This window comes from Anas acuta, chromosome Z (genome assembly GCF_963932015.1).
Source record: "Anas acuta chromosome Z, bAnaAcu1.1, whole genome shotgun sequence".
NCBI classification, from domain to species: Eukaryota; Metazoa; Chordata; class Aves; order Anseriformes; family Anatidae; genus Anas; species Anas acuta.
Genome location: NC_089017.1, coordinates 54,738,055 through 54,750,208, shown reverse-complemented (window position 1 = coordinate 54,750,208; position 12,154 = coordinate 54,738,055). Strand labels below are relative to the sequence as shown.

Sequence of the window (12,154 nt, the reverse complement as noted above, 5' to 3'; positions counted from 1 at the left end):
AGGTGTACTCCAAGGTACTGTATTTATTTGCATAATGAACTACTAAAATCCCAGAATATTGTTTGGCCAAGAAAGCAGTCATTTCAATTCCATCAACAGTTAAATACTTCTTAGATTAGAGCCGTATCCCACTGTTAAATAACACTAAGCTATTCTCTTTCACAAATTCCTAACACAAAAGTAAGTTTTCAGAGTATTATAAAAGGTTATTTACTTGAACTTTTTTTTTTTTTTTTTAAGATGCTGAGTTTGACTCAACAGGAAAAAAAAATTCTAACCTTTGCTAAACTATCAAGAAATTTTAGGGGGCTCAAGGTAGCAAAGCCTTTGCCACATAAACACATTTCTACCTCAAAGGAAATGTTTCTAAGGATAAAAGGACAGTTCAGGGTCAATAAAATAGTTTGTAGTCCTCACAAAGGAAGGTTAAAAAAAAGACGTAATTCATTTCATAGTTTACAGAAGAGGCAGACACCAGATAATAACACCTGCTTATGTTCAAACTGGGTCAAGTGAGTCACTGTTCAGACAAGTATGATTATACTTCAGAATAAAAAACAGAAAAAGCTTATGGAAAAACAAGGAAGCATTTTAGACATTGCTAACTACAGTGCTGTTTATGACACTAGGATCAACCTTCCCCTTTTTAAAATTTGTTTGAACTAATATTTCTTTCTTTAGAAGGAAACAATGAAAATCCCAAAATGTAGCCTGTGCTGATTGTCTCCTACCTTCCCTTGTCTTTATTTTTTATCTTATGCCAAGGGTCAATCATAACCAAGCTAAAAAAAAACGTATTTTCTCTAATGAAACAACTGGTAATTATTAATGTTTTGAATGTTATTGAAATTCTTTTATTTTTATGAACAAGTCTCCCTGTTCCAACATACTTTCTGTATGATTCCATATTCACTTTGACTGGCTTTGAAAGAAAACATGGCTGAAAGCCCGGAAAGAACAGAACAAGTGTAAGATATCTAATCATTTTAATATTGATTTCAGCTCAATTTACCACTTAGCTCTAATGTTTATACTGCACTTTGTAGTTAGAATTAAATGGTTTAAACATAAGAAAGGTTAGTCTTTAAAAATGATATAGTGGGAAAAAAAGCTACCTTCTCAAAAATAGTTTACGATTCCCATCTCTTTTCTTAGTAAGTTTAAAGATCAGGAAGCTACTGAATTTGATTAACCAGATACATAGTATCTTGCTGAGAATAAATACGAACTCTAAGCCCCAGTGTTTTACAATTTCACTTTGGGGACGAGATGTTTTGCACATTTATTTATACACAGAAGCACTGTCAAAGGAGTGTTTCAGTGGCATAAATTGAATGTTTTTTGTTGTTGTTTGATTGTTTGTTGTTTGTTTCGTTAGCTTCAATAGAAGTTAACAATAAGCAATTAACAAAATCACACGGAAGGAAAGGAAACCACACTGAAACATTTTTACTTTCCCTCCCAGCCTCCTGTTTTTCTTGTTTTCTTTTTCCTTCAACATTTTAATTTATTTCCATAGTTTGCTCATTGGTTACTTTGGCAAAGGGATGGCCTCATATATTCCATCATACTTTTCTTTCCAAGAGGAGGGAAATACTCTCATATCAATCATGCTCGTTCTATTACTGTCCTCCTTTCTTATTCTGAACCTCCTTCTCTCCCACTAATTAACAATCCATTGAAACAGCAGTTTTTCTCCTGGAGGAAAAATCAAGCGGTCCCTAGCTGTTGTCCTTATTCAAAAGAAAAATGGAGCAAAGACTGCTGTATTATTTCTAACTTCAGAAAAAGGGAGACTATTCCTGTACTTACTCTATCAATGAAAATAAATCAATAATGGGATTAATATTTTATTAAAATAGTAGCTTACTTAAAATTGTACTTTCACATATATTCTAAGCTTAGCCTTTGTGTACTTGCTTATTTTCCATCTTTATACAAGAAAAACATTTTCCCAAAAGATTTTTTTCTCTCCAGTTTTAAAAGAGGCATGGAGAGAACAGAAAGTAAAGCAATACATTTAGCATGATAGTTTGAGACATTTCCCTGTAGAATATTCTGCCAATACTGAATCTAGCTCATTTGCATGTGCTAATATATCACACAAAACCAGCACTTACTCCATCAAGGAAATGAAAATTTTCAAGTATTTCATCCTAAAACAATCCTACAACAGTAAAAAAAATGCACACACCTGAAAATTATAAGGTAAAATTAATTATACAAAAAAAAAAAGAAAAAACACAACTCTCATTTTGTACTGAGTGATGTTTTTTCTAGGATCATCATTATTAGATATGAAAAAATAAAAAATATTTTCAGTAAGGCAAACAACATGTGCAGTTACCTAAGTGGTAAAACAAAACAAAACAACCCTACCCATTTTATCTGAAGGGTAGAAGCTATGATACTATTCATTCATGTTCTTTATTCTGTTCATACATAACACAGCATTAGTGGTACAGAAAACAGTTGACCTTCTTCTTGTGTTTTCTCTCCTCATCAGATTAAACTTATGTCTCTTGCTGTTAGAGAGAAGTGGCTTACATTTTGTTCAACAGAAGCCACCTGAATTCCTAACCTTGCTGTATTCTCTTCAAAACCATATTTTTTACTGTATTATTCTCAGAACTTTCTCATTCGCGGAGCCTGTAAATAATTTAAGTGCCAACACATAAATAACAGTTAAACTTCTGGCTGCTTGAGGAAGTACTGGGTTTCTCTACAACTAACTTCAGAAGATACGAAAAAAAACCACCTTAGTTCTCTTTAATTACACACAACATTAACTTCTCATAACCAACTATGGGTTTTTAGAATACCACCACATTTAAAACAAAATATGATTTCAATTCTAAAGTTTCAATGCACTTAAAATACACACTATGAACACAGAGTTAACATGCCTTTTTCTATTTTAAAAACATATTTTTTTATACATATTATTAATTTTATAATACACATTTTCAATAAATAGTTCGTACACTTTGATGATAGATACTAGGTTGTATATACTAGCATATACATTTAACAACCAGTAATGTTACATAATTTTCAGTGTGAAAAAGGAGAATAGCTAAACACATTAAGTGATAAAAATTAATTTGTGACATCAGTTTTGTCTGTATGTCTAGGGTTAGCTTTTCCTAACACACAACGAATTGCTAAAAACACAAAAAGCTGAAAACAGATTGGTTTGTACATAGCCTGATTTTGAAATCATTTAAGTAATAGATATTCAAGACTACTTGTTACTCAGATTTGACTATCTGCTTCAGGTCTATTCTGAATAAGTATATATAAAATAAAATATACTTGGAGTACATTTTGGAGAAATAAGATCAGAATTGATCTTATTTCAGATCTATTCTTATTCAGAATATTATTCTTATTCAGAATATTCTATTAATAGAATTCTTATTCAGAATAGAATATTCTGAATAAGAATAATATTCTGAATAAGAATTCTGAATTCTGAATATATTTTGATTCTGAAATAAGAATTCTGAATTCTTATTCAGAATAGATCTGAAATAAGATCAATTCTGATCTTATTTCTCCAAAATATACTCCAAAGCTTTAGTAATCTTCTACCTACCATATACCACCCATACCCACGCTTTCACATAGGGAAACTGAGGCCACAACAAGGAGACTCAAATGTCAAATGGGACTTTATGTCCCCTGGGAAGATGCTGATGGGATGAGGAGCACAAGAAGTGCTCTACTCAGTGCTCCCAGTTGGAGACTGGAGACAAGGAGGAGGTGGTGTATGGATCAGGTGAGTGACTGGCTGTGTGGCTGGTGCCACGCTCAGGGTTTCAGGTTCTCAGCTCTCAGGAGTGCTTCCAAGAGACCCTGCATGCTGACAGGGGATGGGGCGCACCTGACCAAGTGGGGCAAGAGTGTTGTGGGCAGCAAGCTGGCCAGACTCATTACCAGGGCTTTAAATAGATTCAGAGGGGGAAGCAGATGTATCTGTAAGTGACACAAAAAAAAAACACTGACTGCCAGTACTTTGGAAAACAGAGGGGAAACACCTGTGATTCTTCCCATGGAAATTTGGAAGGACTCCTCTAAAAAGGCAATGTGACCCATAGCCCAGCTGAAGTGCCTCTGCACCAACGCTCGCAGCATGGGAAACAGACAGGAGGAGTTGGAAGCCACAGAGCAGTTAGAAAACTGTGATCTAATTCCTACTACAGAAACATGGTGGGACAAATAACACAGCTGGAACACTGGAATGGACGACAAGCTTTACAGGAGACAGGCAGGGAAGGAGGGGTGGGGGTGTTGCCCTCTATGTTAAGAAATGGACAGATTATGAAGAGTTGCCTCTAAGAAACAGTCAAGAGCAGTTTGAGAGCCTGAAGATACAAATAAAGGACCAGACCAACAAAGCACATCTTGTGGTTGGGGTCTACTAGAGGCCAAGGGGATCAAGGGGAGCCTGTGGATGAGGCCTTCTTGCTCCAACTACAGGAAGCGTCGTGCTCACAGTCTCTCATCCTCCTGGGGGATTTCAACCACCTGGATGTCTGCTGGCAAAGCCACACAGCAACACAGCAGGCAGTAAGCAATCCAGGAGACTCCTGGAACCCATGAGGACAACTTCCTTGTCCAGGCAGTGGACAAACTAACCAGTGGAGAAGCGTTACTGGGCCTGGTGCTCACCAATGGGGAAGAGATCACTGAAGAGGTTAAGACTGGAGGAAGCCAGGGTTGCAGTGACCACGTCTGTCATCGAGGGATATGGGCCTGGAAAAGAGCAAAGCCAGGACCCTGAACTTCAGAAGAGTGAAATTCCAGCTGTTCAAAGACCTAGTGGATGAGATCTGATGGGACATTGTCCTTAGGGACAGATCTGAACAGAGCTGGAAACTCTTTACGAGTATGTTTCTTAGAGTGTAAGAGTTCTCTGCTCCCCCATGTAATAAATCTCTCCCCTATGAGATTCCATAGACACATTACTCAGAAAAGATGGGCCAAAGAGAGCATATGGCCTCTGACAAATGAAGATGGAGAACTGGTAACAACAGACTTGGAGAAGGCTGAGGTACTTAATAACTTCTTTGCCTCAGTCTTCACTGGTGGTCAGGCTTCCCTCCTCCCACAGCCCTTATCATCCTAGTTGGTGCCTTCCTGAAGAAGCGGTGTGCCACTCTGATTTCCTCTCCATCAGCATGTTACTGTTTGAGCCATTTAGCAGCAAGAAGTTGGGAGCAATGCTCATCTGTGATTCTGTGATTTGACATGGTCCCACATGACATCCTAATTTCTAAATTGGAAGGTTTTGGATTGAAGGGTAGACCATCCAGTGGGTAATGAAATGGCTTGAAGGTCACACCCAGAGGGCAGTGGTCAATGGCTCTACCTCCAGGTGGAGGCCAGTGATGAGTGGTGTCCCTCCGGGGTCTGTCCTGGGACCAGCGATGTTTAGTATCTTCATCAATGACAAGACAGTGGAACCAGATGCACCTTCAGCGTGTGTGCAGATGACACCTAGCTGAATGGTGTGGTAGATACAGCAGAAGAAAGGGATGTCATCTGAAGGGACCTGGACAGGCTGGAGAAGTGGGCCAACAAGGTTCAACAAGTCCAAGTGCAAGGTGCTGCACCTGAGTCAGGGCAATCCCAGATATCAGAACAGACTGGGAGAAGAACTCACTGAGAGCAGCCCTGCAGAGGAGGACTTGGGGGATCTGGTGGATGAAAAGCTCTGCATGAGACAGTTATACACACTTGCAGCTCAGAAGGCCAACTGCATCGTAGGCTTTATCAACAAGAGGGGTGGCCAGCAGGTGGAGGGAGGTGATTGTCCCCCTCTGCTCTGCAGAGTGGGCAGTGGGAGGCCTCACCTGGCCCCATCCAGGTCTGGGGCCCCCAGCACAAGAAGGATGTGAGGCCGTTAGAATGACTCCAGAAGAGGGCTATGAAGTTGACCAAAGGGCTGGAGCACCTCTTCTATGAAAAAAGGACGAGAGCTCTGTGGTTGTTCAGCCTGGAGAAGAGAAGGCTCTGGGGAGGCCTCATTGCAGCCTTTCAAAACTTTCAGAAAGTCTTATAAAAAGGATGGAAAAGGACTCTTTACTTGGGAAGATAATGATAGTACAAGGGGAAATGGTCTTAAACTAAAAGTGGATAGATTTAGATGAAACATTAGGAACAGAGTCTTCAGTGTAAGGGTGGTGAGGCCCTGCCACAGGTTGCCCAGAGAAGCTGTGGATGCCCCATCCCTGAAGGTGTTCAAGGCCAGGTTGGATGGCCTTGAACAGACTGGTCCTGTGGAAGGTGTCCCTGCCCATTGGAGCAGGGTTGGAACTAGATGATCTTTAAGGTCCCTTCCAATCTAAGCTATTCTATGATGCTATGATATAATTATAACCATGTTTACATCAACTTCAAAGGAAATCATATTAATTTGGAATAAAAATAAGAATTAGGCATATATGTACTTTATTTAAAATATTTTAATATAAGCTAGTGAAAACTTGACATTGACTTTCCCTGATTTCATCTTAAATGTTATCTTGATGATCCTCTTCAAACTTTCTCTCCTTTTTTTTTTCCTCTGAAGCAGTGAATTGCTGTTTTGTTTTGCTTCAAAATGTAAAAGATTCTGAACACATCCAAACAGACAAAGTTGTAGGCTGTCTCACCTACACAAAGAACAGAGGTCACAGCAACATACGTTCTAAAATAATGTTATTATGGAGGAATGTTGCATTTCTACATTAATTAGAAGTTTGATAAACCAAAAACCATGATAATTTGAGATTTTATTTCCCTCCAGGGATGCGTTTCTCTCCAGGGATATTTTAGCTGTTTTCCTATAGAATTTCAAATATTTGAAGCAACTTCCACATTTTTCATAGGAAAAGTGCTTCTGCCCTAATTTTATCTCATTACCATATTTATTATAGGGTGGGCCTGTGCAAACCTCATGAAGTTCAACAAGGCCCAGTGCAAGGACCTGCATCTGGGCCAGCGCAATCCCAAGCACAGACACAGGCTGGGTGGATTGAGAGCAGGCCTTAGGAGAAGGGGGTGTTGGCTGATGAGAAGCTCAATGTGAGCCATGTGCTTCCAGCGCAGAAAGCCAACCATATCCTGGGCTGCATCCAAAGAAGTGTGGCCAGCAGGGCCACTTCTTATGCATTGCTGCATAACAGTATGTCATACTGTTATATGTTATGCATGGTATGCATAACAGTACTGTTATACCATCCATAACAGTATGTCATACAAGCTTGCGTATTTTAGGTATTATTGCATGCTTGTACATGGGAAAAAAAAAACAACACAAAACAAAACAGAAGGAATACAAAAGCAGCTGTTCTTTGTCTCACTTGGCTTTGTGTACCTTTTTTTGTTTTGATACCTGGACAACCAGAAAATTTCTCCATCCATTGGTGTACATGAACAGAAGCCAATTATAAGAGATATTAAATGACCATTTTTAGTGGGGATTGAAGCAAGATTTATAATACCTAAATACATAAATAGTACCTAAAACTATTGAAGAAGTAAATATATAAATATGTATTTATGTATATATAACATATGCAAATATATAAATATGTATCCATTGGGGAATATAATTATTGCCAAAATGGTTAAAACATGCTTACCAATTGATCTACTACAGAGTATTAGTATTGTTAGGGTATATTCCACAGCATTTCTAGTGAATCTGACTCACAGGAAAGAGAACTCTTCAAACTACAGCACCAGTCTGGACGCTGCAAAAGATGTTTTTCTTCTGAGCTGCAAAAAATTAGTTATTCTAACATTCTATTATTACTCTAATATTGTTGTGTCCACTGATCAATCTGAAGACTGTTTTTAAAAACATTATTTTAATCTACTTTTTGTTTATGTAGACGGAAATGTGTGATGTTTCATGAAAAAAAATAAAACACAAAAAACTTTTTTTTAAGTTGTAAAAATAAGAGAATGTAGTACAACATTAAACTATGGATGCTACTTACTGATGATGAGCCCAGCATGGATTTTGGAGACCTTATAATTCCAGCTATGGAATGACGTATAGTGTCAAATCTTGAGACTTTGTCTTTCTTGTCCTAGGAGAAAAAGCAGTATCCCTGGTGAAAACCACAAAAATCACTAACAGTTTACCTCTGAGCATTGATACCTGAATTATTGGAGAACATGGAATGCAGACTTACAGATTTTGTTTAAGAGAGTGGCTGAGCCTCTATTAATACTAACCAGCAAAATTGTGTCAGCATCAGTTGCATTAAACTAAAATATACCAGTTTAAGAGCAGACAAATTCCTTAAGTATTTTGTGCAATTATTTTAAATATCACTATTTTTAACTATAAAGAGAACTGACATTCTTTTGTACTCTAAAACAGAGGATGTAATTCTCAGTTCTTCTGAAATTAATGTTTTCTCAAAAAAGCATTGGTTTGAAACCATAAAAAAAAAATAAAAAATACAAATAAAAAAATACACACTTGTATTACCCTTGTTTAATGCATGTGTGGTTTTTTTTGTTTGTTTGATTTTTATTTTATTAATGTGTTGTTCTCTAACACATAGGTCCCAAAGGCAGAGGTGGGTGCCACGGGTGCAAGTGTGCCTGGCTGGATGAACTTTTTGAGCAGGTGGCTCTGTTACAAGCGGAACTCACCAGGCAACATAACATCCAGGAATCTGAGTGGGAGATTGATAAATGGTATCATTGGCACTGACATGGACTGAGAAATAGCCTGCCTGAAGTCCTGGCAACAGGAAGGTAAGCAGGGTTCTTGTCTGTCCTCCCAGTTGATGACCGTGACCCAAGAAAAAGGAGATGAACAGAAAGTCAACAACTGGCTGCCACACTCAGGGGGTTGGGGTCTGAGACCTCAGATGCACTTTTGAGAGTCCAGCATGGTGAGGCAAGATGGGGAGCACCAGACCAGGTGGGCAAGAGTGTTCTGGGCAGCAAGCTGGCTGGGTTTGTTAACAGGGCTCTAAACTAGGTGCAGTGGGGGAAGGGGTTGTACCTCGGACTGATGGAAGTGAACCTGAGACACTGTCACTTTAGGAAACAACAGGAAAATACTTGTGAACTGTGCCAAAGTGATTAGGAAGGACTCCTCTGAAAAGGTGATGTGACCGATAGCCTAGCTGAAGAGCCCGTACATCAATGCATGCAGCATGGTAAACAAGCAGGAGGAGTGCAATTAGGAAACTATGACCTGAGTGCTGTCACAGAAACGTGGTGGGACAGATCACACAGCTGGAACACTGGAATAGAGGACTGCAAGACATTCAGAAGAGATGGGCCTGGAAGGAGGGTCAGGGGTGTTGCCCTCTGTGTCAGGAGATTGATTGATTGCAAAGAGATGCCTCTGAGAAACAGTCACGGACAGATTCAAAGCTTGTGGATAAAAGTTAAGGACCAGACCAATAAAGGAAACCTTAGAGTCTGCTACAGGCTGCCTGATCAAGGGGAGCCTGTGGACGAGGCCTTCTTGCTTCAGCTACAGGAAGCGTCGTGCTGAAACGTTCTCATCCTGATGGGGGACTTCAAATGTCTGCTGGGAAAGTAGTACAGCAGGCTGGAAACAAGGGACAGCGGTCAATGGCTCTGCATCCAGGTGGAGGCCAGTGATGAGTGGTGACCCTCAGAGGTCTGTCTTGGGACCAGTGATGTTTGGTATCTTTATCAGTGACACAGACAGTGGGATCAAGTGCACCCTCAGCAAGTTTGCAGATGACACCAAGCTGAGCAGTGAGGTTGATACAGCAGAAGGAAGGGATGCCATCCAGAGGGACCTGGACAGGCTGGAGAAGCTGGCACATGTGAACTGAATGAGATTCAAAAGTCAAAGTGCAGGGTGCTGCAGCTGGGTCTGGACAGCCTCACACACGAGCACAGACTGAAAGAAGAACTCGCTGAGAGCAGCCCTGCAGAGAAGGACTTGGGGCTCTGATGGATGAAAAGCTCGGCGTCAGCCAGCAGTGTGTGCTTGCAGCCCAGCAGGCCAACTGTGTCCTGGGCTTCATCACCAGAGGGGTGGGCAGCAGGTGGAGGGAGGGGACCGTCCCCCTTGGCTCTGCCCTTGTGAGGCCCCCCCTGGAGTGCTGCGTCCCAGCACAAGAGGGTTGTGGACCTGCAGGTCCAGAGGAGGGCAATGAGGATGGTCAGAGTGCTGGAGCATCTTGCCTATGAAGAAAGGCTGAGAGAGCTGGGGTGTTCAGCCTGAGAAGTGAAGGCTCAGGAGGAAACTCATTACAGCTTTTCAATACATAAAAACGATAGCGACTTTTTGCTCAGACAGACAGTGACAGGACAAGGGGTAATGGCTTTAGACTAAAAGAGGGTAGATTCAGTTTAGAGATTAGGAGGAAATTTTTCAGAGGGTGGTGAGGCACTGAAACTGCCCAGAGAAGCTGTGGGTGCCCCATCCCTGGAGGTGTTCAAGGCCAGGCTGGCCAAGGTCCTGGGCAACCTGATTGAGTGGGTGGCATCCTGCCTATGGCAGGGGGATTGAAACTAGGCGATTTTCAAGGTCCAAATGAACCCAAGACATCCTATGGTTCTATGATTAGCACACTAATTTCAGTGCAAGTTATGGGATCCATTTGTTTTCTGGCAGTGATGCGAACCACAGGTACAGCCACCAGTGTCTACAAGCGACTGTCTTTGAATTCTGCTAGAACAGAGTTACTCACTACAATTAGGAGACTGAATCAGCCTGCAACCATCTCCAATTCAGTTTCAGTCAACGCAAATACCCCAAAGTAACATGATTATTCTGAACATTGTACATTTCTCCATCTGTTTTATCATCAGCTCTAAATATCACAGAATCTTTCAAAAGAATTTTTACATTGACAGATTAGGTTTATTTCTTATAATTTCATCCTCAGAAACAGTCAAGATTCTTTAATGAACATACGCAAATTCAGTAAACTTTAAGCACAGAGACCGCACATTAGCAGCCTCATTCTAATTAGCTATACATTAACTAAACTATGAGAAACTGACAGTGGGGACAGACTACATCTGTTTGGTAATATTACAAAGAAAGATGGGTTCAAAGTTTTGCACATACACCCCTGACTGAAGAGACTGAAAATCTGTTCAAGTAATAAACACAGTTTCATTTTATTCCAGGAGTTCTGAATAAGCAACAGAATCTGTTAAGTCTGTATAAAAAAAATGTTTGACAATGACTACCAAGTGCAATTTAGTTTACAGGATACAGGTCTGGATAAAATAAATTAATACAAACTGTATAAATACAGGAATTAAATTGGCTACATAAAGAAAAATCTTATTAACAACAGGGGGACACTGGGTCTAATTTTATTTGCATGCCTGCCAGGTATGGAACGATCAACTCGTTTCACACATCTCTTCAGAAGTGAGCCATCAGATTGAATTGTAATTATCTCTCTAACTCCTGATGACAGAAAAATGTAAGTTACCAAATATGGATGAATTCCATTACATTGCCCCTAAACAAACTCCTAAGTTTTAATTCTGTTTTACACACACAGCATCCTTACCTATTGACATCAAACTACAGATAAGGGTCTATATTCAATACTTTCTCCTTACCAAAAAGGGTTTTTAATATTTATTTTTTTTATCTGATTAGAAGTACCCATGACTCATGGACTGGGCCCCACTAGAGGACTTCGATAAGCATCACCCAAAAGATACATAGAGCATAACAGTCACATCAAACAGCATGAGCACTAAAAACACAGATTGAAGGCATAAAATCTGCCTCTGTTCACACTGCAGTATTATAAACAGTTTTTAATACTTCCATAGCACATTCCCTCTGAAATACTAAAACTATTCTGTATCTTAAAGGAATGAAGATTTAATTTGTTAGCATAGCACACATTATCAAACACATGGCAAACACAACTATATCCTCTACCGAGTTTATTTAATCCCTTTAAGTATTTTTAAGGCAACCTGAATAGAACTGTAGAACAGCAACAGCTCTCTCTCTCTCTCTCTGTCATTGCCCAGCTGCAGAGCAGTGTAGAAGGACCCATTAGATCTTGCAGGAAATCAGTTTTCACTGAGAACAGTATATTCACCAGTGCTGCCAAACCAACCCCTTAACTTTTTTTTTTTTTTTAGTGTATACTGCCTTACTGGTTGAGACGGGGTG

At 39.9% G+C, this 12,154-nt stretch overlaps 1 protein-coding gene across 6 annotated transcripts in view; it reads right to left on the bottom strand.

Moving 5' to 3' along the window:
• FER (FER tyrosine kinase) overlaps positions 1 to 12,154 on the bottom strand; it is a 187,366-nt gene that overhangs the window by 98,810 nt on the left and 76,402 nt on the right. For 5 of the 6 annotated variants that reach the window (XM_068666029.1, XM_068666033.1, XM_068666032.1 and 2 more), the window contains one exon: positions 7,992 to 8,084. In XM_068666029.1, coding sequence (XP_068522130.1) covers positions 7,992 to 8,084 — 93 coding nt within the window. Of the gene's footprint in view, positions 1 to 6,439; positions 6,660 to 7,991; positions 8,085 to 12,154 lie in introns of those variants that run through there. The other variant, XM_068666035.1, reaches the window with a different exon arrangement.